Source organism: Phalangium opilio, unplaced genomic scaffold (assembly GCF_054372755.1).
Source record: "Phalangium opilio isolate 3A_F unplaced genomic scaffold, DU_Popi_V2 ptg000031l_1, whole genome shotgun sequence".
Lineage (NCBI taxonomy): Eukaryota > Metazoa > Arthropoda > Arachnida > Opiliones > Phalangiidae > Phalangium > Phalangium opilio.
In genome coordinates this window covers 2,084,212-2,111,903 of record NW_028324158.1, presented here as the reverse complement: position 1 = coordinate 2,111,903, position 27,692 = coordinate 2,084,212, and the positions used below count along the sequence as shown (strand labels likewise).

The following is a 27,692-nucleotide window of genomic DNA, read 5'->3' as shown; positions in this document are numbered from 1 at the left end:
AAATATCGACGTGTAAATAAAGAGGGCAAGCCCCATAAGTATGCAAATTCTCAATTTCTTAAGGTAAATTCTGATAAAAACCTATTTTCACCATGAACAATGCAGAAATTGCTTGACCAGTAAACTACTAAAATATTTACACTTAGAGATGTCTGAACTGAATGATGCCCAACCTTGAAATGCATGCAATGATTTTTAACCGCTCTATCTGGCCATGGCCTCAACTAACGTACTACAGAAACAGTCTTCCCTCCTCCAAGAACGGATTATGAAAGTTGTTCCATTCCTGTGAGGTACTCGACTCGAACAAACAAAGTATGACAGATTCATAATGTTCCGCGTTTCTTATCACCAGGAGTCACAAAAGAGGCGTTGCAGTGTCTTCTGCATGGTATAGGGTTAAGACGGAACATCCGGACGATATGTGGACCGGAGCCTCCGAAATGAACTAGGCATGTCAGATTTTATGTGGGGAAATATCCAGTTTGTTAAGGAAAACATTTTCACCATATATGTGTACGAGATGGCACTTATATTACCGTTGTGACAGGAGTCTTCCTTAAATTATCGTTCATATTTTAGGGGTCAGTCATAAAATTTTTATGATAGAGAAAAGTTTCATGCTAAAATTAACGTAAATGTTTTTGGCGCTATTCACTTTTTTTTAATCTTTCGGTTAGATTGTATTGATGACAACAAAATAAATTATTTCAATTAAAATAATTCAGTAAGAGTAATAAAATCGTATACTTACAACCCGCGACCTTGGCCCAAATACTTAAGCAGTCGACAGGGTCACGGGGTTGAACCTTGCTTATTTTACGGTAACATAAGCGCCCCCAAGCGTAAAACCACGGCGAACTAAGTTGGTTAAAAAAATATTCTCGCTTCGCGACACGCATGGGCCTAGTTCATTTCGGAGGCTCCGTGTGGACCTAAAGACGTTTTATACGGCGTCAAAATTACAAGTACATAAAGTTCTTTGTTTTTGTTGTCCACATGCCGTATGTTCCGTTTTAAGACATACTCTATTTTACCCCCGACTTTTGAAAATATTCTATTGCATTTATTATTATGAAGTTACATTATCAAAATAATTGAACACTTGGGTATCAAAACATAAAACTATTTCAAAATAGGTCTAGCTAAGCTACCTACAGATCCAACAGCTTTTGATTAACCGTTTTCATATTGGGTTAAATTTTAACACCAAATATCTGATGTACAATCACCGCCCGGATATCTCATTTCGTGGGCCAAAATCGGACCATTAGGCTCGCATCCAAAATCAACCAAGAAATCCTGGTTTAGCGTCAAACCACCGGTATCGGTGTTGACGTCAACTTGCATCATCATGGCGCCACCCCTAGAGATCAATACTTAATAAAAAAAACACTGATTTGACGTAAAAATCATTAAAAGAAACTTGCAAGGCTATCTGCGGATAAAACTGTTTATCCCAGCTCGTATACAACGACGTTGTGACGTATAATCTCTTCCCGTCCAAACTTAGCTGCAGCATTTGAGGTCCACCGCGAATGGGTCGCCCTTTGATGCTTACAAGTGGCGTTTGATTCATATCTTTGGGTTGCACAACTGATCCTTCAGCAATACTACCTCCAAGAAAAATCTGTTCCAACGAACAATAATTATTAACTTGAAAATAAAAAGTAGACAAGGCTTAATACCTGGCCTGTAAGAACGGGATTGTCAGGGTCCGTTACGTCGTACTGACGAATATCGCCTTGAACCCAGTTACTAAAGTACAAGTATTTGTCATCCAGCGACAAAAGAATGTCGGTAATTATACCTATAATTAAAGAATTCAAGAAGTTAAATGGTTTTAGAAGCATGTCTTTTAAGATATTATAAATTTTAAGCAGGACACAATGACGATAGTCAGGCTAATTTTTGCTTTTGAAGTAGCACGCTTATGGTATCAACAGGAATACATAGATTTACTACTTGGAATCCTTAAGAGGCCATTTTATGGGCCTGAGTGTCTGACTGAAAGGGGAGGAGGTGTAAGAACCGTCACCGTTGACGTCACGCATAATTTATTTGACGTAATTTGCGACCTGCGCCGCGACTCCCGCGACCTATGCGCGGTGAACAAGTAGACCTATGCGTCTGAACAAGTAGACCAAGGATTACGTTTCTAAAAAAAGGGTGAGACTTGCTTTCCGTTAAAAACTCGATATTACGGGTACGTTCAGTAACCCTATTTGATGACAGCGCTTACCAAGCGATGTCAGATTTTCCCTACTGTACGCTTTTTCGCGTTTCCGGTTTTGACGTCATGATGCTCAGCGCTTGCCCATCAAAAACACCATCTAATCGATATGGTTTTTTTGATGGCGTTACGTAGCGCTTGACTGTTGAACACTTGACAGACGAAAAGTTGGCGCGGGATTTAAAATTTAAATTCCAATAATGCCATTCCTACAGTAATTTTATTAGTTTTCCTTACAAAACTACTTCTACCATTCAAATAGACATAATTTTCTTAAAAAATATCATTATTTGCGAGCCTGATAATAATTGAAAAGAGCCATTTGCGCTTTGAGGGTAAGACGATTCCCCAACTCCATTTTCGAAAACAGCGCTAATTTCAAAATGTCACTTTACCGTTCAACAACCTTTTACGTCACTTTGACGTCTCGAGCCCATCAACCAAACATCAAGAAAACAGCTTCCCCTCACAGTCAATCAGATATTCCAAGTACTAAATCTATGTGTTCCTGGTATCAACAATAATTTGATATTCACCTGGCATCTCGGGTAAAATCCAATACTGAACCTCGATAGCCGGCACAGAGATGACCTTCTTCGCTGTCCAATCACCCTAGCAGTTGTAAAAACCAACGTTATTCGAATACCCGTTATTTTAGACAATCCATGTCTTTGATTTAACCTCGTTCAAGGACTTGATGGCACATTTTCTGAACGAAATTAAAAAATTTAACTTACGTTTTCCAAACTTATTTTGAATATAGTAGATGACAAAGCGCATCCAACAAATCCGTAAGATTTAGAGGGGTCATGCGCAAAGCGAACTTCCAGAGGCATGTAACCATCATCACCCAAATCGATTCGTTTCAAAGGAGTACGTTCTTTCCAGTTCCACAAGTTCAAGTGGTGTCCGTATTGCGCTATTAAAGTAACAAGATGAGTTTTGGCAGTTAAATATCGTAAAATAAGGGGAAAATATTAGTAAATACTTGAGTTTTAACTTACAAACTCGGGTAAGGTCAAATCCCTTCTTGAATGGTCCCCATTCGGTGCTGATCATGATGTTGAACCGGGGCTGGTACCAGAAATCATAACCCAGGATACCCGCTAGGGTATCCTTTTCCCAAATGCCAATGGGTTCAAACGTCTGACCGTCCAGCAAAATGAAGGAACCTTTCCCATTACCTTGCCTGTCGCCCATAGTGCTAATCATAATTTCACCCGAAGCCAAACAGTGAGTGGTATGAGGCGCACTTAAGTCGAAAGTCTCACGAAGAACCGACCCTTCAATGACCTGTATTCAAAACGACTACGTGAAGTTCAACCATGGTCTTTTTGAAAGATGCAACAGATAAGTGGTTTTGCAGCAAGATGCAATCTTGAACATTTTGCAACATTACCAGAAGAATATAGGCCATTACCTTTTGAATAGTAGGAGCTCTCGGATTTTTGCTCATATCACAAACGTAGATCCTATCGCTGTTGAGACACGGCATTAATAGACGATCTCTAGAAAGTGGTTTTCCGTGACAACTGCTACAAACATTCCACCCGGTATGATGCACTTCGTCACCAATGTTTGTGACACACAAACGGTGAATGACTTGACTGTAAGTCGGAGATTTTGGGTCGACGTCGACGGTAGCCAAGTAATCAGGAGCCTGGCTGCATTTGGGATAGGGCTGAGGGCATGTCACGTACATAATCTTCTCTCTCGGACCCTTCATGGCGTCCAATGGTGTCAAGTAACCCGGCCCACAACCCCCTGAAATGGAGACCATAACTAAATAAATTAATACTTTGCTTAGTCTCCAAGTAATGATTCATCTAGATTCCGATTAGTGTTCAAAGGTAGGCAATATTCTAGACTTCCACTGAAATTCTTGTTGAGAAACAAAATATAGGGGGACCCTGTTTCAAATATGATATTCTCTATAGTTTTGCGCATTACTATTCGCACTAGTGTTGTTTAGAATTTTGTGAAGTCCTCTCTAAGTGGGATGCACTTCTGATAGCCATGCTCCGGGACGAATAAGTTTGAAGCACTACGACACAAGTCGTCGATACTTCCCCATAGGAGCCGACTGCCCCGCGTCCGCCATATGTAACTTGACCCCAGCACCCTTTTCGTAAACTCTCGAGTAAACCTCATTCCATCCCTGATTAATCACGTCATGCAACCTGACTAGTCGCTTTCGCTTAATGCCTATAGTAGCCGCTGTAGCTTGTACAAAGAAAAAGATCCCTACGTTACCATTCCTGGACTACAATTACTAATACTTATGCAAACGAGTGAGCCAAAAATTACTATTTACAGTCAAAAAATAATTTACCTGCGTTATCTTCCCCAACTTCGCTTGATGATTCAGCTGACATCTTGAAATGGACCTTAACTTGTTTCCAATTCAAACCTCAGAAAAATGTCGAAACACCGGACCTTCGTTGCTTCAGCAATCAAATTATCGAGTGCTCTTGAAAATATTACATGTCTTATAAACTAAAAAAATTTATTCAGAGTTTAATATAGGCTTACCTAAATATATATTTAAGCTTCTAAATAAAATCGCAGCTAATCTTGAATGATTTTACACTTCAGCGTTTTACCACAGAATATTTTAAAAACTATATCTAACCAGAAGTAGGAAGTCTGAAATGGATTGTCCATGGTGACACCAATGCAATAATGGTACGGTTAGAACCATAGGGGTTATACTTATTAGCAAGTGAGGCAACTCTAAAACTATAATACAGGGAATTGCATAAAAATGGTGGTACGACAGTTGGTTCTATGGGAAATAAATTTGAGTCGAAAATGTTCTCTGGCAATTCGCTCTAAGTGATACCGTTTACAGGTATGGTCGGAGTGTTTTGGGGATTAAATTAACGTTGTCTTTCAGATTCTTACAAAACGTTTCGGGTTAAGCGTACACTAAAATGCTCATACCTTGTTTAAGAGGTGTCCTTTAAGGGCGAAAAATGACATAGAAGATACATTTTCAACTCAAAATTGATTTCCCATATTAAACACTGTACTTCGGTCCTAATAACCTATTTGAAACAGCCTGTATTACATCTGATGGTTTTTGCCACACCAGAGGTCACTAATAGGTATATAGATTCTTAAACAGGATGTGACCCTTCTCTGTTGACCTGATATATCCTCAAAGTCGTTGGTATTATGGTGAATTTGATTTACAGGCATTGTAGAGAATTTAAATGAGTTACGTTTACATTATTATCGCATAGCATCAAAACCTTAGTAGACGTATCAAGTGTGTTTACAAAACAATTATACATAAAAACTACACAGTAAATCTCACAGCTGTAACGATGCGGGTAGAAAAACCATTTTTTTCTAGAGTTACTTGAAATAGGAAAACTTACGAAATCGATTCCTCGTTTTCTTATTATTGCAAATTCTCAATATCGAATCGTAACGTAACTAGGCGATCTCACATGACACCATGTACTAATAAATACGTAGCTTTAATTTTGGTTTTCAGAAAGTTCCTTTCTTGAGGACAGAATGAGAGGCAGTCGAAAGCGTATCCTAAATACGTTTACTTGATACTTCAATTGATAGTTAATTCTCAAGGTTAAATTGAAACTAAAGTCCTTAGACAGAGATAGGAAATCATTCTACATTGATAAAAGTCGTACAATATATCTATATACATGTACCGTGTATCTTGGAACAAAATTTTTATTGCGAATAGCCTTCCTTATAAATAGAGAATGAAGTTTATATAAAATTGAAATAAATTGTTTTTTTAATTAATTTGATGTAATAAAGCTACAGCGTTTAAAAACTATAGAACAATCCATTAATTATAAAAGAGAAGCAAATAGGGGCTGGGCCTCCTTGAGTTATTTCCCTTGCGCCAAGAAGCAGAGCGAGTTGGCTAGCCTCCCGCTTGTTTGTTGGTTTCTCTTCAATTAAATAATGGAATGGTCTATTATTATCTCTCTTGGATTTAAAGTGGCTCAAGTTTAGTCGGAAGTAGCTTGATTTTATGGGGAAAAGGATCTATAGCTCTCTGGAGAATCATGAGTGACGAGTTTGAAATTTACCCCATGCGCAAAGAGAGAAAATACGAATTTCCCTCTCCCTCACAAGGTTGGGGGGGGGAGGAAAGTGTTTGAAGTCAAATTTTTTCTCTGTCAACGGGTGCTTAAGCGAAATGCATTGTGGAAAGTAAGACCCGAGAATCCTCGGTACGAAAAATTTATACATTCCATGTTTGCAGTATGGACTTAAACGATATTAAAGGTTCAGGAAAGAAGAAATTATTTTTTGTGACGATATTAGCATATGCATCTTTACCTCCCCTTGGCACACCTACTTTTAAATAGCGATTCCCTTGATATACTAAAACAATCCATGAAATATTTTTGTATCGACAAACATCACCAGTTTCCCTATTTATAATATCCATGCTTTCAGGCCATAAAAATCGTAACAATCTCGCTGTACTTTTGCCAAAGGCCAATGGTAATTAAAAATTACATTTCTCGTCTGTTTTTGCACCTATTTCTACTATTATGCAATGCGTCCATATTTACTGAGAGCTACTGCGAGAATGACGCAAGAACTGTTTGCATGCTGTTAGCCTATATATTTTATGTACTAGACGTTTAACAGCGCCTTACTAGCCATGGATTTAAGGATCTTGTGACGTTTCACGGTTGCTAATGTCAAGTCTATTCGAATAACTCTCAGTAACCTGGGTCAAATTTCAGTATAATGCAATATTTTACCGAGTTCCTGATATATCTTCGTAATTGGGTCACTTTCCTTAAAAGCTTTTCTTTCATTTCCCGTACCAGCCGCTTGATTTGCAACAGAGCGTGGATATGACTGCCTCTTTCCTACAAAGTTTTCATTTGTATCAGCTAATCAAACACAACAAGCGTACTAATAACAATACGATATTCGAAGTTCTTATATCACAGTTAAAAATAATGGTGTTCAAAGGGTTTATATAGGGTTTATGATTTTCTCAGCAACCACTAAGGGTTTTACAGCACCAACTAAATGGTTTAAAAGGGTCGCCTTCAAAAACAGCAAACCATTACTGGTTTAAAACAACTTTGATAAACCGTTTCTGGTTTATAAAAAGAAATGCCAGGGATCTGTGAAAAAATGGTTTCAATGTAGTCTCTTTCAAGATAACTCCTTGATGGTTTAAAAAATGGTAATGCTAAAAACAGCAAACCATTGCTGGTTTAAAAGTGGTACCTACAAAAAACTGCAAACCATTGAGGGTTCACTGTTAGAAAACAAGGTTTACATAGGTTGAACAAACAGCGTAAACCTCTTTGAGTTAAAAAAGAACCAAGAGGGTCTTCATTCGATTTTAAAAAAACATATAATACGTATGTGCAGAAGAAAATAGGGGAAGTACGTATTCGTACCTTTAGCTAGTGCAAGTCGTCCTTCTCTCCCAGAAACAAGCTATCGGTTTAAATTGGCCAATCAGAGATAGGCAGAGAACCGATAGAAATTTTTGAAGGTGCGCCACCATACCGTGAGAAACCGAACTACAGAGTATAGACGACGATTTCCGTCCTTCTTTCGCCCGGGTAGATTGACATTGAAAGTTATCGTTCAATTAAGAGTTAACAAGTTGGGAAAACCAAAATATTACCTCTCCGAGTCAAGAGGTCTACTACTACAAAGTTATTTACCTAGATATGGAATTATTTCTCTTTTTTGAAGTAAAAATTTTCGAAATATTGAAGCAGTATTCCAAGCATAGCGAATATACAGTAAAGCAGACGACATTTTACATCCAATAAGGATAAATCTTGGACCCATGGAAATCAGTTAATGGCAAAAAGAACAGGAAATGAAGTCTACGCTTCAGCTGTTTACCCTATTTTCTGATAGCTACATTCACAACTGGTTAGCAGTGTAAACACTATCGTCTCGTCTCACCTCAACAATATTCTTAGTTTGCCAACATGAGTGTTAACGTTAAATAATTAACTTATGATAATACCAAAGCTAAATTGTAGCTAGACGCACTGATAGTCAATGCGCACCATAAAGAGAATAAAAACTCTGTAGCTTAGCCCTACTAATCTAATTGCCAACATGATCTTTTCTTCTATTATAAAATCTTAACCTGATTATTTAAGAGTGTATTTAACTTTCGGCTCACTCTGAACCGTTCATGTCTCTTCATTTCAGACACGAAAATCAAAACCCAAAGTTTACATCACCTCAGGCCTCAATTATTTACTCTATATTTCACTAAGCTTATTGCAAGTAGTACTAGATATACCCGCCGGAGTCTAGTTCTTAGCTTTCTTCATAAAATTACTAAACCAAGGATTATTCTATATACAGATGTAGTATAGCTTTAGTAATTTATAAACAGCCATTTCAAATAATAATATTAGTAAAACTCTTTGGAATATTAAAATGAAACAGAGCTTTAAAGCTACAAAAGCACTAAATGCATCATAATTACGAAAAATATTTCATCATATTCACTTTATATTAAGGATAAAGGGAATATTATGGTTCTGTAGGATTTCTTTACACATCAAAACAAAACGAACTTCTAACGCAGCGCACTGCGGCACTAGTGTAATAACGGACGGACACACACAGACAATAACATAGACTGCTTTTTAACTCTTTCCGTATTAATTTTGAATTGAGAAACAAGATTATCTTAAATATTAAAATAAATATAATTAATATTTAATATTTTCTTCGTTAGTTATTCGCCTTATTGAACGTTACATCGTTTTAAAAAAGAACAATTAAACATTCTTGAGAGACCTGACTAATATTGGCGTTTGAAATGAAGCATACGCCCGTTGCGTCGCCTTACTCAAATAGGTAGTATATAAGGGTTTCGAATCGCAGCTATGGATAAGAACATCGCAATTGCGTGAACCTTGGCGGAAGACCCCGTCAATGGAAGGCTAGACGTTTCTCGTAACCCTAGCCGATCGCCGCGTATGTCTTAACCTTAAGGATGATGGTGGTGTTAGAAGCCAGGTGTGCAGACTGGTGTCCATGTGGGATGGACAAAGAATAGAAGATGGTGGTGTTTAGAAGCCAGTAAGTACAGACTGGTGTCCATGTGGGATGGACAAAGAATAGAAGATGGTGGTGTTTAGAAGCCAGTAAGTACAGACTGGTGTCCATGTGGAATGGACAAAGACGAGAAGGTGGTGGTGTTTAGAAGCCAGTAAGTACAGACTGGTGTCCGTCCATGTGGAATGGGCGAAAAACTAGAAGATGGTGGTGTTTAGAAGCCAATAAGTTCAGACTAGTGTCCATGTGGGGTGGACAAATGAACAGAGTTGTTAAACAGGCAATGGAGTAATAGCCTGTAAGTCGAATACAATTTCCGGGACTGTAAATGCGGTCTGGAAATTGAATATACGTTTGCTCCGATTTGCAAACTGCGAACGCGGTCACGTGGGTGTAACAACGGACAGACAGACACACAGACAGACACACAGACACACAGACACGTCGAAATTAGAACCTCTCCGTGACATACGTCACTCGGAGAGGTAAAAATGGATAGTTCTGTCCAGTGTAATTTAGTATATCGTGAAACTAGTGACAAGAAAAGCCAGACAAGTTAATTTAAAGGCAAAACTAAAGGTATTCAAGTAGAATTTTCGCCAAATTCGAGTGACTCGTTAAGCCTCGGCCATAGTAAACTCAAGAAGTCGGGTACCATAACAAAATCAGCATTCAGCTGGATAGCAGACGAACCTTCGAAGAAAATAGTTTCTTGTATTCATCCGCGGTTTCCCGCCAAAAAAGCGGATATTCAGTGGCGCGAAAAAACCGATAAAGTGACGTCTCGCGAAATAGCTAAGAATACGTACTTCCCCTATTTTCTTCTGGTATGTGCTGAATACAAACTCTTTTCTGAAAAAAAACCTTGAAAGATGGTAATGTTGGAATTTCAAAAACCTTTCAGTTCCCGAAACTTTTAACAATTTAGCTATCCAATTAAAAATACTAATAATAAATTCATAAGAAAATAATATATAGCACCCTATAAATATGAAACGGAGAATATTTTCATACTACAACATTTGCTTTCAGATTTAGCGCGCTTACACTTTTGCACCCTGTGGGAGGAGTTTTGGTACTACAATAGGTGGGCACAAAACCAGCACCGCCGCCTAAGGGGTTCGCGAAAACCACGATGCGCCGGGAAAATATGGAAGAAAATGCTGTTAAGAGTTTCATACTTACAGGGAGCTATGAGCTATTTTCTTATGATAAAAATTACAATTTGGGAAACTAAAATATACTACTCCAAGTCGAGACGAAATTAAGAGGTTTTTCTTATAATCAAATAAATATAATTGATAATTATTATATTAATCGTAATTAACTTACCTTAATATTAGTTAAATCGTTTCAAGAAACTTTATTCCTAAAATCATTTAAAACATTGCTATTGTTGACGTTTGAATACAAGTGTATGCCTCTTTAACAATTTTTGGAAATTTGGGGTATATAAGGCGCTTGATTCACAATAAATCATGTATTATAAGAAAAGTCGTTACTGCGTGCATCTTTGGTGAACCGATGGGAGTAGAAACCAAAAATTGCTTCCTGTGATCCTGTGAACGCGTTTGCTCCAATTTTTCATGTGCGAACGCGCTGACAGGCAAGTCCGATGTAATACCACGAAGGAATTTACTATAAGAAGGCCTAAAAAGGCGGTCGGTGCGCGCGTGATAGTCGACAATCCCTCCTCATGGGTGGGGGGATTGTGGAAATGGCGGAGGAACTTTATATTTTAACTTACTCTGTTTTCCACCATCTATCTCTTTTATCTTTTCGTTAAGCCTTGGTTTGGTTTATGGAACTCACGAAATCATAAGTATAGTACACTTATTGATTCGATTTGGAAACAATTATAGAACGAACGATTTTCACGTAGAGACACGTATTCAAAATCCATTAAGTTACGTTCAAAATCCGTTTAACTAACTTGTTAATGGCAATTAAAAACCATTCCCTAACCGTTTCAGCACCGCTGGCAGCCTCCATTTTCTGTTTACTTTCCTCGAGGTTTTTTTCTCTATTCGGAATACGTCAATCGCGTAAAGGGATCCAATACGAAAGCGCAGAGAAATGACGGACATGAAAGGGGTGGGGCTTACTTGTCCACTAACACCGGCGCAAGAGTAGAAGCGTAAAATCTAGTGACTTAGGCATTCTTATAGTAAATAAATTCTTGGTAATACCTCTCCGTACCGTCATCTTCACTCGGAGAGGTAAAAAATCCAGAAACCAATTAAAAATTTAATATTAAAATTCAAGGTCTTAGTATTCAAAATTAGGTTATATGCGAAAGATGCCCATATGCAGCTTCTGGTTTATGCCAGCTCAATTTTATCCAAAAGATGACGCAATTTTTTTAAATACAAGTTTTATTGTGTGATTGACTTAAAATACCGAAGAGTTTGTAACTCGGTGCTTCCTCCAAAGCTTTATGCAATTGCGCTGTCATTTACATCGTTGGAATTCGAAACCTTTATACTACCGATTTCCGTATGGCGAAACAACCGGCGTATGCTTCATTTCAAACGTCAATATTAGTCAAGTCTCTCAAGAATGTTTAATTGTTCTTTCTTAAAACGATGTAATGCGCAGTAAGATGAAATATTAACGAAGAAAATATATAATATTAATTACATTTATTTTGATATTTTAAGATACTCTTATTTCTAAGCTCAATTTTAATACAGAAAGAGTAATAAAGTCGTCTATCTGTGTGTCTCTAAACGTCCGTTGGTACATTAGTACACCACTTTAGCAGTTTCCCTTGTGTTGGTGTGTGAAGAAATACAACAAAATTATAATTACCTTTTTTTCACAATATAAAACGAAAATTTGGGAAATATTTTTCGGAAATGCGATGCCTTTACTAGTTTTGTAGCTATAAAGCTCCGTTTCACTACGTTATTTCAAGAACATCTTTTGATAATAATATTTGAAATGGGTGTTTACATTTTAGTTAAACCATACTACATTTATATATATCCAAAACGCTAATTTTTGCAGTTCAAAGTAAATAAGAAAGTATTATTCAATGGCGTGTCTACCATTTACGATATATCTGTTCGGAGTACGCCGGAATGTTAACACTGAAGGCTGGATATGAGTCCAATTTAGAGCGTGGTTTGATTAAACGCCCGCGAGGTCTGAATAAGAACACGGGGGGGGGTTAGAATAAGAACACGGGGGGGGGGTTAGAATAAGAACACTTGGGAGGCTAGAATAAGAACACTTGGGAGGTTAGAATAAGAACACTTGGGGGGTTAGAATAAGAACACTTGGGGGGGGGGTTAGAATAAGAACACTTGGGGGGGTTACAATAAGAACACTTGGGGGGGGGGTTACAATAAGAACACGTGGGGGGTGAGAATAAGAACACGTGGGGGGGTGAGAATAAGAACACGTGGGGGGGTGAGAATAAGAACACGTGGGGGGGGGGTGAGAATAAGAACACGTGGGGGGGGGTTAGAATAAGAACACGTGGGGGGGTTAGAATAAGAACACGTGGGGGGGGGATAGAATAAAAACACGTGGGGGGATATAATAAGAACACGTGGGGGTTTGAATGAAAACCCTAGGGGTTTGAATAAGGAGTCGTGGGGTTTGGCGGAGTTTTCAAATTGGGAAATTTTGAAGTGTCCCCGAAAGGTTTCAAGTGAACCCCTTTTTTCTCAACAGTGTTCTAGGTTTAAAAAAGGTTCTTTGAACAACACTTAATGGTAGAATATACCACCATTTCGGTTTTAAACATGGCTGTTCTAAAATCAAAAAATGGCTTAGAATAACGCCGTAAGTGGTTTGAGAAAGGTTGAGAAGCTAACCACTAATGGAAAAGAAATGTACCACATTAGGTCGAATATACCACCTGTAAGGGTTTAAAAACGGTAGAAATGAATAACAATTTGAGATGTAAAATGGTTTGAACTATAGTGTTATTTGGATAGGAAAAAATCCCTTTATGGTTTCCAAACAAACCACTTTGCTACTGGTTTTCTGACAAAAGTGCAAAAACCCTCAAGGGTTTAATATAAGACCATTATTTTTTACTGTGTAGTTAGGCCTAAATTCCTATCCTACTTTTTGCGTTTCATGCACTTCCCTATTCACACTTCTTGTTCGATTCTAGTTATTTTAGAATAATAACGAAAAACGTTCTTTAAATATATACGATTTACTGTCACAAACAGGTTTAAGTTTAATTTTTCATCTTTGGCCTTACATGTCAGAAAAAAACCCACGTTAAAGGGATAGAATCAATGTTTTCCGACTAGTAAAAGATGAGGGCAGTTTTAGGTAAACAAAAATGTGCCTAAAATTATGTGTGCTAAAAAAAATCGAATTAAAACGTTTAAAATTAAGAAAAGTACGTTAGATATTTTCAAATTCAAACTAGCCGCGAAATACCGCCCAACTTGTTTTTCACACAGTGACGTTGCTAACGTCTCTTGATTCATTGGTTGTTTGGAAATAGGAGAATGTAGGGAGCTCTAGACCACTGTATAGTAGCTTTTCACCTTCACTGGGGAAGCGGCGCATTATTGAGAAGACCCTTGTAAACATAATTCTGATTTTTCATGTTTATTATCCTTTGTTTTCTTAACTCTCGGTTACTTTGTAGAGTAACCATGGTAGAGATTTATCAAAATTGCTACAGGTAATGTCCAAAACACCACATTTTTGCGCTATTTTGGCAAAGGCTTAGCTTCCATGTATAATAATGGTTTGACTTTATTTTAACGTAATGGCCCTAATCTAGGCTTTAACATATTTTTAATTGTAACTAAACATAGTAAAACTATTACTTTGAACACCAAAATTACAGTGAAACTATTTACCTTCCTTTATAACTTTCAAAGCATCCGTATCGAAATGAGCTAAATTAATTTGGCGAAAATGCAGAATAGTATGAAAACTACTTTTAGGAGTAAATATACTGTACCTCCGAGGAGAGAAGGGTCGCGGGAGTAATTTAGTTTTTTCGCTCGTGTTTTTGCAAACGACTGTAGAAGGGGCAGTGATCGGAGCGGCGCCGAAAACTAATACTTTTAAAAATTAATTTAAAATAGTTAAGTTATTAAAACTATCAATATCTATATATATCTATATATAAAGCTTTTCATTAGTAGTCAAAAGATTGATTCTATCCCTTTAAGCATTTTTCCCGCTGATTCAATTATTAAGTTCAGTTTTTAAAGAAAGTAAACAAACACAATCCATTTCCTTACCAAAATAATAATAATAATAATAATAATAATAATAATAATAATGGGCTTTTATTCAAGGATCAATCATTAAGAGAAAAAACTCTTGTTTACAGTGATGTCCCTTATGTGTAAATTAAATTAAAATTAAAATTAAATTAATTAAAAGATTTGTTTCAATTATAGTTAATAATTAATAGGTTTGTTTTTTAAGTGATTTCTCACTGCGTTTTTAAACTGATTTATTGAGGATATAGATTTAATTGTACTTCCAAGGTAATTCCAAAGCTTTATACCTTGAAACTTAGCACTTTTCTGCCTGTATTTTGAGTTGAAGGGTTCGTTGTAAAAATTATATTTATCGCCTCTAGTACGATCCATTGCGCTGTTTTCTTTGAACCAGTTTGTTACGTTGGCCGGAAGGAGTTTATTTTTTACTTTAAACATGAATATTAATAGGTCCTGGTTGTAGTAATCAAGCGATGTGTTTATTCTGGCAATAGCTTTGGCTTCTGTGGCTGACGAACGTCTACTATGTTTTGAGATTAGTTTAGCGCATTTGTTGTGCAGAGCAGAGAGTTTTGTGTCGTTTGCTTTCGAGGTATTGGAAATTAAGGATCGAATTACAAGTTCAAAATAAGAATAGATTAAATCACAACCTAATACTTATTTAAGTATTCTTTAGTTCAAAAACGATCCTTAGATATTACTTTATATCGTTAAAGAAGGCTTTTTTACTATTTACAAATGTAAAAGACTTGTCGTGCGAAGCTATTTGTGCTCGTCTTTAAAGGCCTGTCGAGACTGACACATTTTGCGAGTTCGCATCTTCGCTTTGCTTGTTTGCAAGATCGAGCTACTGCCCACATTGGGGTTTCGCTACTTTGCGTCCTCACCTCGCAAAGATACAAATTTCTTACGACTAGGCCAAGAATTTCGCGCCTTCGCGAGAAAAGCACCAATCACAGACGAGATGAAGGCTGGGGCGATTAGTTTCGTTTTTCTCTTTGGACAACGTCGATGGAGAAGGGCAGATGGCCCAATGATTGCTGAAACTTTATTGGCTCTCAGAATGGGAAAAACAAAATTTTTGCGTGTGCAAATGCTTTTCGTGATCTGTTGCGAAGATGCGAATAGACGAAGGCGCGAACACGCGGGCGCGAGTTCAATGTGGACAAAGCTTCAGACTTATTTTGGCATGAATTTAAGTCCTTTAATTGCAACCAGATGAAGTCCTTTGATTTCAACTAGATGGAAGTCTTTAAATCGATATTTGTTTAAGACTAGACAGATCCGTAAATTGTTATTATAAAAAAGTCTTGGTTTGGACCAAGGCCGAAAAAACAAACGATAATAGTAAGGTTTATCAATTCATTGAAGCTCAGATATTGTAATTTTTCTTTAATTACTTTTATTAATTAAATCCTTGATCACTATTTGATTAACTCAACTGGCTATACTTTTAATTGATTTATTCAAACTAAATTAGATTTAAGTAATTGCATATCTACGCTTTTTCGAGAACAATTCCATTTTCCTAAAACATTTTATAATGAAATTAATTATTTTGAACTGAGTACTTTACAGCACCCTTGTGACTTAACTGTTTGGTGTCAAAGCTTTTGACCTGGTGATATGGGCTTCTCATGATAAAGAAAAAAAAACCAAAAAAAAACATGACAAATATGAGTTTCGCTTTCTAGACATTTCACAGCCTAAGTTGTTGCTGGACATAAATATTTTATATTGATATTAACAATTCAATAACATAGAAGCAAAGAGATTGCTTAGAACGAACTTATTATTTCACTAATGTTAAAATTCGACTTCATTTTGAATCTTTTTTACAATGTTACAGTATTCCATTATAGCTTAGGCTTTTTTTCACAATAAAATCAAATTTTTGAAATTTATCATTTCAGCATTTAATCATAACCTTCAAACATGTCCTTCGTTTACTGCATATCTCAAGTGAAAACCAAATATATCACTGTGGAGTAAGGAAAATTAGGAAATTGAGACAGACAACCTAAGGGAATTCGACAATTCGTACCTATCTTTCATCAGCACAGCGTAAGACCTATCTCACCTCTAAGAGAATCTTGAGCAAATACGAATGGCGTGCTTCACCTGTTAGTGTAAGACCCACGCGAGGAAGTTGACTTAACTAGCCTGATTTCAGACTGGGGAGAAACTAGGATAAAGTCTCGCTCCCTTTGACTTCCGCGTGGACTCGGAGCGAACCATTCTTAGAAGTTGCTAAAGCACACACGGAAGGCAGATCGATAAAATTTCTCTCCTTAACAGAGAAGATTTTGGAAAACGAGGTATCTTCTAATTACGACATATCACGAACTAGATTTATTAATTTTATACAGTTATAGTTTATACATCTCAAAATATATTAAATCATAATTTTATTATTAGCAAATAAAATACTTCTTTCTGTGATAAGTTTAGATGTATTAATTCTTTTTCTACACTCTTTTCAAAAGTCGGGGGTACATTAAAATCTGGGGTTTGGTCACCCTGTTTTTCAAAAAACGGAGCATACGGCATTACGATCCAAAGACGTAAAAACTTGCTTCAAACAAAAGCCATATCTATGGTCTTTGTAACCACATACCGCATACGCCGCCTTTTTGGAAAGGGTCTATTTCAAACAGGTATGACTCAAAGTACAGAATTTGTCAGATATTAGTGAAAACCACAAGGTTCAAACGTTTGGTTATTTGTAACCATATTTATCTATTTGAAATGTCTTCGTATAGACATATCATATCAGAACAGTTAAAAATTATTATTACAAAGCTATTCCAATACTACAGAGTATTAGAATGCTTTGGTCCCATTCGACAGAAGGATTTTTTGTGGTGTCCCATTCGACCGAACATAGCCAAAAGGTGCGATTTTCATTATAATATAGTCCCATTTGACCGAAATTCTATTCAACTGGAAGAAGACCTAGTGTGGTTTTGCATTAAATTTATTTTTATCCATATCAGTGCTTATTTTAGTTGAAATGAATATGAGTTCAAATTGTATCATTGGACTTATTTTAACTACTTTTTACCTACGGTGAACCAAACCTCACCTCGCCTTACCTAACCTACCCGAAACCAAAATATTAATTTTAAAACTTGAAGACATTCTTGGAACTACCATTAAGACTATACTTCATTTTATGCACAATTCGCTCATTATTTATCGCTTCACAGTCCAACACTACACCACCGAATCGTTGACCGATTTAGTGTTTCAAGTTATATTGATGTATTTTTTACGGGCATATTCGGACGATTGGGATTTCTGACCATCGGAAATGTATCCATTGGGCTAGAAATCCAAAAATGATTGCGGGATATACGGTCCATTGGGAATCCGGTAGAAAGGGAATTTACTATTAGGCTTGTTCAAACATCACGATTTAAGATTTTTAGTACCATACACCATGCTCTATAACGGGCCCGTTATTAACATTAGCAAATTGCAGGAATAAAAATTTCTATTTTACCGAAGGAAGTTTGAAAACCGGCTCCGTTCATTGGCAGGGGCACCAGTGACGTTTTCCCCCTTGGATTAAAATACCTTTTTAACAAGAACAAATTTTCAATATTAAATAATGGTGAGTTGATCAGTTCAGCTACGTGTATGCCTAATAAGTAACTATAGCAAACATATTCTATATCTTAGAGGGCATAAAAAATCATCAAAGTGTCTAACGTCACCTACCATAAAAAGACCTGTCAAGTTTGTACTCGATTATTTTGTGTTCCATCAACCATTCTGACAATGTGACCGGCACGACATTTCGGGAAGATCGGCCCACGTATATTCTTATGCAATGTAAAAGGAAAATTTTCTATAGATCTTTTCCGTATATAGTTGAACCATCCATTAAAAAATAAACGTTAGTAGTTTTTTTCTTAGCATCTTAAACCTAAAGCTTTTGACAGTAACAAGATTTGCTGCTTCAACCAACAATCCACGACCCCAATGCTTTCAGGGTTAGCGGTTCATAACATGAAGTTTAACTTCGTCTACTAAATCCTTTAAAACTATTTCCAGGCCCAACCAGAGTTCCCACAAAATTTTCAAATTCAAATTCTCTGGCTTTTCTAGGTTTTTCTGTTCTTTTTCTAGCTTGATCAATTTCAACGTTTTCCCTTACATTTAAGTCATATCCTTGTAAATTATAATAATATAATATCTATTTTAATAAATCAACTCAGACCTGAAGTCACCTGATACTAGCACACTAAAACCAGAAGCCGATTAGGCTTTACACATGAAGTACGTAACATGTGCCTGGGAGAGCTACACGATATTCTCCAGGCCCCTAGGAAAGAACCTCCCCTTACGCGGAGGGAAAGAGTTCAGTAATGCGGCTCCTTGGGATCCATGCGATACTTCCGCCTTAAGAACCGATTTACCATTTATATTAATTCGGGAACTACTATAAAGACTGACTAGGGTGTCTAAAATATTCTTTAGATAAAACTATTCACAATACCGAAGAATATTTGGGAGTAAGGAACGAAGATCTTATCAATCTGGGTAGCTTTTGCTTGGACTATTTAAGTCGCCGTGTATGTTTTTTACGAGGAATGTTTTCTGTTCTCGCGGCTATGGCGAACCCAGCCGCCTGCGGCTCGAGAATCGGGATTCCGCTGATACCTAGCCAAGGCTTAGTGTAGTTTTCGAGTCTACTATTATTCGCTGAGATATTTTTCTCTTGCAATAAAAAAATCTTATAATATTTAGTTGAAGACTTATTAAGTGACTCGGAAATGTTTGGAATTTGAGCTTTAAAACGTTGAATACATTATAAAGACTACCAAACGATACCGCAAATTTGCCTTCCGAGCTTCCCGGTTAGGTCGAGTCGAGGTCCCATGCAAGAAAATAGTAATAGCCGTCGCCGATTTTTTTCTGGCATTAAAGAGGTTATCTACCGTTTGTGGGCTCATGATTGGTTAAAAGCTTTGTCATGAAACCCATGGCCAAAGCTTTGGAAAAGTGGGACTTACGTACTTTATGCGTGAAGCATAATCCGCTTTTGCTAAAACTCAGCGAAAAAAGTAACCAAGTGCTAGTTTTAAAAATAGGTAAAAAGTGACTTTGAAGCAACTAAAAAATTACGAAATTAAGGTATTGGGTTTTTATTATTTTTTCAGAGATGACCTATTTCCATAATTCTTTTTTAAGAAATTAAAGTACTAACCACTTCGCCACGAAGCAACCACGTGGATCCCAAAATCCACAAATATGTTTCATTTAAGAGATTCGACATTCGGATTCCGTTTATACCATCTCCATCTTTTCATTTACAGTGCCACATTAAAGTATTATATGGGATTCCTATTACTGTACTTACTTTATCTACCCATTTGCATCTATTATTGTGGAATAGAGCATCAATCGGACTTAAAATTTAATTTCAAAACTCGAAATTTATCATTTTCGGTGAGAATAAAGAGCCTTTATATTATTATTTGTCTAACTATCAATCTTTATACACACTGGTTTATCAGAACATATTTTCAATATATTCATTTATAAGCTTTATCCAAATCAAATCGGAATAAAACAAAAAGTCTCTGATCATACTTAACTTGACGTTAAAACTATAAAAGTCAAATATCGTTCTTAATTTTTACACATCCTATGAATTCTTCAAGTTATGGACTGCACCTTTTATAACTTATAGGATACTGTTTTATCCGCCGCCCTCATTCTACCCAAAGTCTTCTCTTGTTGCGTGTAGCTAAAGGCTTTAATGAGGTTGACGCGGTAGCAACATTTAGGTCCCTAACCAATGCCCCATTCACCCTCCCATCTAAACATCAAAGCTCCCAAAAGAGACTGGAGTTGACAGTCTACAAACAAGAACGGAGTCTTCTTCTTCTTACTCAAATTCTTTTAAAACTCGATTTTCCTCGCGTTGTGAGATGGACTATTGACCGTGGTCCACACGCACCGGACGTGGTGGGACTAAAGTGGAACGGATTTGAAAGACCAGGGTCAATTCTTCTTATGATTAATGGCCCTGCTACTCAAAATACGTTGTTGATGACGTTAGAGTATCCCTGCCTTGGCACCAAGGATGAAAGGATATGAGGGATGCGGAAATATTTTTCGTCCTCTAAAGATAGCCCCCCCCCCTCCCCTAGCACGGCTTTGGAGTACGCTTGTCGGTTCACCCATCCCTTCGGTGACAACTTTACCAAACATTGATGGTTAAGCCTTTACGGATTATTGAAGAGCACTTGAAATACTAGACACATAAAATTTCATACGCACAGACAACGATGGGGAGCAACGATTTTATTCAATGTGGTAAAGTGGTCATCCTCACTTATGTGAAAGCAATAAGGACCCTCATCTACTGAGCCTAGGTATTTGCTTCAGTTTCCGTCGAAAGGTATCATTCGAGATAGTTGGGTACGTCAACACTATACATTATATGAAAACGAAAGCCTAAAAAGCAATTTCAGAATTTTCATGAAACAAAAGAAATACAATGGCCCGATGACAGCAAAGTGACTCCATATTAATCGAAACCTACCGTGACCTGGCAAAACACGCCTTACCGAAGAATTTATGGGTTAAATTTACATTATGTTCCCATAGGGGCTCCTAGTTCACAAGGCAATTATCAAAATCGGTTAATTCAGTAATCGTGAATTTGAAAATCCAGTTTCATCACAACGCTGATTCTATGAATGCTATTTTTTGGTAGTTCATTTTAGCGAGCGGTTTAGGTCTTTCAAACATGTTTCTCTCCATAGTTTGCCCCCGACACAAGAGAAGAAGGAAACATTACTTATCGGTTGAAAATTGGTTGCGCCAAGAAAAGAATCCAAAAAGCCAAAGCCAAATTCAGTTTAAGCGCATGCGCCGCCGCATCGTACGATGCAGCAGAAAACTCCTTCTCCAAATGCCTAAAGATAAATATGTTGTCTATCCCGCCGCGATTTCCTAGCCTTGCACAAAATCCTAACACCTAGTTGAAGAACACTTTATTGAAGCATATCTATGGTTACTAAATTAACTCAAGGATCAACTATTAAAGATACTTATTTTGTCTCTGTCTACAAAAGAATAGTAGCTATTCGCAACGTAAAGTTACTATAGGGGGCGCCACTGAAAATTCCAATATGGCGCAAACTAAAGGAAACAAACCATCTGTCGTGTACTAAGAACTCGATCTTTCGGGTGTGTTTTAATAGTGATTCATAGATTATACAAGCGAAATTAATTATGGTTACTTACTGCTGCGTTTATGGATGTAAAAATAATGGAACAATGGAGAATATTCATTTCCATAGATTTCCGCGTGACGCGAAATTAGCAAAACAGTGGGATATAGCATTAAAAATGGGCAAACCACACAGTAAAACTATGGTAGTCTGCTCCCATCAATTCGAGGGAAACGATTACCGCCCTAAGCTAATTTTTCCAAATAAAGGTAAGATTTTGTACTCAAGTTGTATTGTGATAGTCTGTTAATTAATTTTATGCTATACTTATAGATCAGTCAACGTATCTACTAAGGTTACGCCCGTTGGCCGTTCCATCGGCTAACCTTCCTTTGAAAAGAAAGCTACTAAAGTTAATGGAAGGTTAGAAAGATTGAAGAAGAGACACGAGCGGTGATATCCTCAACATCTCAATCATGTTTGAGTAAAGCTGCTGGTAAATCATATCATTTACATCATATTATGTATGTAAAACTCGTTAAAATTAAGCAAGAAACCCTGTTTTAGAAATAAACGATGAATCGGAGATAGAAGTCGTCGAGGAAACATTGATATCACGTGAAAACGAAGATTGTAAAGAAGCCACATCAATATTAAATGATAAATGCATCATGGTTAACACATTGGATAATCACACGTGTTACATTAACGGTTCTAACGGGATTTTGAACACCACCTCTGTTATATCACTTACAGGATTACAATGCACAGGCTTATTTGATAAGATTGTAGAAACTATGGAGATAGAATTTCCCAGTAGAATTGTAATGAACGTTAGAGACAGGGTATTTTTAACTATGATGAAGTTAAAACTCGGCATATCATTCTCTGCTATTGCAGCACTCTTTGGGATAAGTAGGATTCAGGCCTCCCCGTACAAAAATTTACGGCTGCATTTTTGCTGTTAATTAGATTTTTTAGAATCTGCAATATATTGCAAATAAACTGGAATATTCTGGAAAAATACTGGAATAAACCTGAAAAATGTTCAATTTCAGACAAAATTAAGGTGATTCCAGAGAGCAATGCAGAACATTTTAGACGTTTTGCAGAAAAAATATCTTCCGTTGGAAAACTCAGTACAACAGTATACAAAATTTAGCAACTCTAGAGTCATAAAATAGTTACCTTACAGCTAGAAAACAGAGGGGAAATAGTAACTCCCGTAAGAAATCAGGATGTTTGAAGGCTCATTACAAGTACTGTACCTTCCAAATATATTGTATGCATGTTACAGTCAGAAATTGCTAAGTTTGTAGGATAATTGCAGGCGTGTTTCGGATACTTTTTACGATAATTGCAGACGCGTTTCAGATACTTTTCAGGATCATCACAGGCGCGTTTCAGATACTTTTCAGGATCATCACAGACGCGTTTCAGATACTTTTCAGGATCATTACAGGCGCGTTTCAGATACTTTGTAGGAAAATTGCAGGAGCGTTTCATATAATTTTCAGGACCATTACAGGCGCGTTTCATATACTTTTCAGGATCATTGCCGGCGCGTTTCATATACTTTGTAGGAAAATTGCAGGCGCGTTTTAGATACTTTTTTGGATCATTGCAGGCGCGTTTCAGATACTTTGTAGGATAATTGCAGCCGCGTTTCAGATGATTTGCAGGAGCATTTCAGATACTCTGGAGGATAATTGCAGGTGCGTTTCAGATACTTTGCAGGGTCATTGCAGCCGCGTTTCAGATTCTTTGTAGGATCATTGCAGGCGCGTTTCAGATACTTTGAAGGATAATTGCAGGCGCGATATAGATACTTTGTGGAATAATTGCAGACGCGTTTCAGATACTTCGCAGGATCATTGCAGGTGCATTTCAGATACATCGCAGGATCATTGCAGGTGGATTTCAGATTCTTTGTAGGGTCATTGCAGGTGCGTTTCAGATACTTTGTAGGATAATTGCAGGTGCATTTCAGATTCTTTGCAGGATCATTGCAGGCGCGTTTCATATGCTTTGCAAGTCATTGCGGGTTTTCCTATCAATTATTGTGAATCAGTAGCCTTATATACCCTAAATTTCCAAAAAAAAATTAAAGAGGCTTACGCTTGAGTTCAAACGTCAACAATAGCTATGTTTAAAATGATTTTAGGAATAAAGTTTCTTAAAACGATTTAACTAGAATTAAGGTAAATTAATGACGATTAAATTAATAAATATCATTTATATTTATTTAAATATTTAAAAATAGCCTCTAAATTGCGTCTCGACTTGGAGAGGTTTATTTTGGATTCCCAACTTGTACTCATCTCTTACAAAAATATTAAGCTGTAATTCATCTGAATACACGCTTTTCTGACTTGCTAAAGTAATATCTGAGATGGTCCAACTGTTTAGGTACATGTACATTAAGTTCTCACCACATCTAGATAAGAAGGTCTTTTCGTCTATCTAACATCCACAACATACACACTCACAGAACGTAATCGAAAAATTCTTTCAAACTTATAGCTAAAAACCGATTACAACTGAAGGGAAGGGTCCCGACAGGCTTGTTTTACGTCTATCCGCAACCAGGAAAACTGCTGTAAACTTATATGATAGCGCTAAAGTACTTTGGTTCGCAATTTCCTTCACATTTCGAGCGCCATGGTGATAGTAGTAGTAATCGGTTTCTATCCACGCTTGTTTTTCGTGTACCCGGGGCCACAAACACACACATGCACACCCTGACAGACACACACACACACAGACAGACACGGCCGGTGTAATACCTCTCCGTGACGTCATCGTCACTCGGAGAGGTAAAAATTAAAAATAGGAACGGCCACGGTTGTTAAAGGGAGGGTGAAGTAGAAAATCAAGTGGTTTTTTATCGATTCTTCTACTAATTATAAAAAGGCAGGGGGTTACGCGATTGGTCGGACGTCCTTATTTAAAATTATCCTTTAAATCCGAACCTAATTTGAACTTTAAAATCATTCGGAAGTATTTCCTGAATGTTTGACTATGCAGACTGGTCTTGTAATTAGTAGTAGAATCGATAAAAAATCACTTGATTTTCTACTTCACCCTCCCTTTAAATAGTTTTTTTCAATCGGTTTATGAAGAGTCATAAAAAACTGAATGACCTTGACTGTTCCAAAATTCACACCCCCATCCCTTCTCCTATGCTAAAGAGGGCTCGGTTGTACAGTCGAAGGGGGCGTTTTCGGCCAATAGTTTTTTCTCTCTCTCGATAGGGCAAATTTTGGCGTACGAGTCGCACCTAAACCGGAGATCTGAGAAAAATTACCGCGAGGTGGCGAATGTGTCGCCCTTCTTCAGTATTGCTACACAAGAGAGGGGAGCCCCAAACCCCGCTTTTGGTTACTTCCTAGGCTAATTTAATGGACTTCTGGCAACAGCGATGTTAAAAATTATTTATGGAAATAAAGTTTCATCAAACGATTTAACTAGAATGAAGCAAATAAGTAACGATTAAAATAATTAATACCAATTATATTTAATTATTTATAAAACCTATTAATCGCGTCTCGACTTGGGAGGTTAATTTTGTTTCCCAACTTTTTCATGTAATTACAGATTGCTTACAATATAGAATTACAGCATTATGAAACACCCACACGTGGTTTTGATCTGGCCGATAAGTCTATGCATTTCTAATTGAAAATCTTTAAACTTTTAGATTTTTTGGAAACCATTTTGGGAATGTCTTCGATATTTCGTCAAGAAGGACTTTTTCATTTCAATTTATTTAATAAAAATCTCGTAATATTGGTTGATCCAGATTTGATTAAGGTAAGGCCTTTCACGAGTGGGTGACAAATTTTGAGTCAGTCTCACCAAACTGACCTTTTATTTTAAGGTTGTCCTAACCAGTACCAAAGAAATCAACAAAGCCGAATTTTACAAGTTACTCCACATATTTTTAGGAAATGGCTTAGTAGCGAGGTAAGAGTTAAAAAATAATTCCATTTTTCCTAATTTATTCAAAAATTAATTTTAATTGCCAAATATCCAGCGACGGAGATCTTTGGAAAAAACAAAGGAAATTGCTTAATCCTATGTTTCATCTCCAGAGCATCAAGGAATTCGTTCCCATGATGAACAAACACGTCAAATTGATGATCTCTCAATTGCAAGAAGGCATTTCCAATTCTGATTCCCAGATTTTAGATATAACGGAGTCAATCGAGAAGTGCGCATTCAACATAATTATGGGTAAATTGAGAAATCTTTGATACCGAGTAGAAGTATGGCATCAAAAAGACAGTCATTGAATTGCAACATAGTTTGAAGAGTGGAGCGGAATTATGGACATAATAATTCTAAACGGACCAGCGAGTAGTAATTTTTGTGACACTTTCACAGTAACCTTAGAGGAATAGGACTAATGCTAATAGTTATTTGCGTTCCGCACTGTTTTGCACGCGAATGCCTGAGCTTTCCTTAAAAATAATATCAACATTAATTATTTGTTCTTATAGAAGCTGTTTCTGACGTAGATTATCAAAGGAACAAACATCTTAAAGATTTCTTATTTAAATCCATTAAAAGGTACTAAATGGAAAACTTAATTCATTCCACCATAAACCCAATCTCTTTTCTGGATTTAACTCGCAAGCCTCAGCTTTCACTATTTTTAACTATTAAACTTTTAGGAATCTTCAATTAGTATATGCGGGATATAACGAATTAATGTGAGAAGAACGTCACACGTCGCGAACAGATCATTTTCACAAGCGGTTGCGAGTTAAGAACCTTGGGCAGTATAGTATCGTCTACTTGATATAGAGTTAGGACTAAACATCTAATATGTGGACCCAAAAGCCAAAGATGGGGCTAGAAAGTTACCAGTATACAAAAATCCTTTTGTTTGAAACCATTTGTAACCCCCTTGTTGTCCACATATCGGATGTTCCCAAGTATTTTGGGCTTTAATTAAAGATGGCTACTGCAGAAGACAAGTTAAATATTTCAGTACACGGCCAGAAAAAATATATAGAGTTGAAGGAAATTAGAGCCAGTGAGATAATATAGTTTTGAGCGACGGAAAGTTCGACCGTTCAAGGCTCTCCATAAACGAATCAGTTCTTAAGCGCCTCATTATGAATTAACTAAAATTGTCATTAATATTAAATGCGAAGAAAGCTACAGCTACAGGTTAATTTGACTATGGTTGAGATCGGACAACTTATTCAAAATGACTGCTATTGGAAAAGAAACCGTAAATGCAGTTAAAATAATTGACGAGACTTTCCAAGTATAGACACTTTTCGAAATTTGGTCTTGACACATTACTTAAAATAACACCAATTCATTTGCAGACGGAGTTAAGGAAATTGAAGGCGAATATGAAAGAGCCCGATGATAACGTTCGAAATGTGAACTTCGCGCATATAATTCTACAAATGCTCAATAAAAACCCAGAATTGATGAGCGATAAACAACTACGAGACGAAGCCATGACTCTCATTGGATCGGTAACAAACAATGAAGAGCGTTTTAAATGTAAAAAGGTTATACTAAATGACTATGGCAGGGTTTCGACACCAGCGCTACCGCTTCAACATTTACCCTGTATATGATTGCTCTTTACCCGGAGATTCAAGAAAAGGTTTACCTAGAGTTGACTTTCGTCTGTGGAACGGACATCGAAAGAGACATTGAATACGCCGATTTAAAACACTTAACCTACCTCGAGAATGTCATCAAGATTGATAGTTGAATAGCTATCGCAACTGTTTTACAAGTTTTCCAATATTAAATGGAAGCAACTTAACCCTTTGCAGGAATCACTAAGGCTGTGTCCTCCAGCTCCTTTCTTTGCTCGCGAGCTAACAGAAGACTTAAAATTAGGTTCGTTTTCAGCTTAGTAAATTCTTACCAGAATTAATAACTCACTATTTTACCAAGTACCCTTGCAAATAAAGTAATTAAAAATCTCTTCTATTGTGTTAGCTTTAAAATTTTTTGTGTATGCTA

At 36.9% G+C, this 27,692-nt stretch overlaps 3 protein-coding genes across 8 annotated transcripts; 2 read left to right on the top strand and 1 right to left on the bottom strand.

Moving 5' to 3' along the window:
* Positions 1–1,044: 1,044 nt before the first annotated feature.
* LOC149687474 (methanethiol oxidase-like) lies at positions 1,045–5,811 on the bottom strand. Of its 6 annotated transcripts, none has more exons than XM_089869556.1 (12): positions 5,617–5,811; positions 5,281–5,487; positions 4,946–4,972; positions 4,766–4,879; positions 4,566–4,703; positions 3,654–4,015; positions 3,238–3,526; positions 2,971–3,152; positions 2,770–2,845; positions 1,689–1,810; positions 1,431–1,630; positions 1,045–1,366 (listed from the first exon to the last, which is right to left on the bottom strand). In XM_089869556.1, the coding sequence occupies exons 5-12, from the start codon at positions 4,606–4,608 to the stop codon at positions 1,204–1,206; spliced, it is 1,437 nt and encodes a 478-aa protein (XP_089725682.1). In that variant the 5' UTR covers positions 4,609–4,703; positions 4,766–4,879; positions 4,946–4,972; positions 5,281–5,487; positions 5,617–5,811; the 3' UTR covers positions 1,045–1,203. The 6 variants fall into 6 exon arrangements, with proteins under 6 accessions (XP_089725682.1, XP_089725683.1, XP_089725684.1 ...); XM_089869557.1 differs by having other exon boundaries at positions 5,281–5,382; XM_089869558.1 differs by lacking the exons at positions 4,946–4,972; positions 5,281–5,487 and having other exon boundaries at positions 4,566–4,701.
* Positions 5,812–25,191: 19,380 nt separating this feature from the next.
* Positions 25,192–26,271, top strand: LOC149687473 (cytochrome P450 4V2-like). The gene is made up of 4 exons (XM_089870454.1): positions 25,192–25,505; positions 25,573–25,658; positions 25,729–25,928; positions 26,195–26,271. The coding sequence occupies exons 1-4, from the start codon at positions 25,416–25,418 to the stop codon at positions 26,269–26,271; spliced, it is 453 nt and encodes a 150-aa protein (XP_089726580.1). The 5' UTR covers positions 25,192–25,415.
* Positions 26,272–26,734: 463 nt separating this feature from the next.
* On the top strand, positions 26,735–27,654 carry LOC149687472 (uncharacterized). The gene is made up of 2 exons (XM_089870794.1): positions 26,735–26,970; positions 27,035–27,654. The coding sequence occupies exons 1-2, from the start codon at positions 26,911–26,913 to the stop codon at positions 27,293–27,295; spliced, it is 321 nt and encodes a 106-aa protein (XP_089726920.1). The 5' UTR covers positions 26,735–26,910; the 3' UTR covers positions 27,296–27,654.
* The last annotated feature ends 38 nt before the right edge of the window (positions 27,655–27,692 follow it).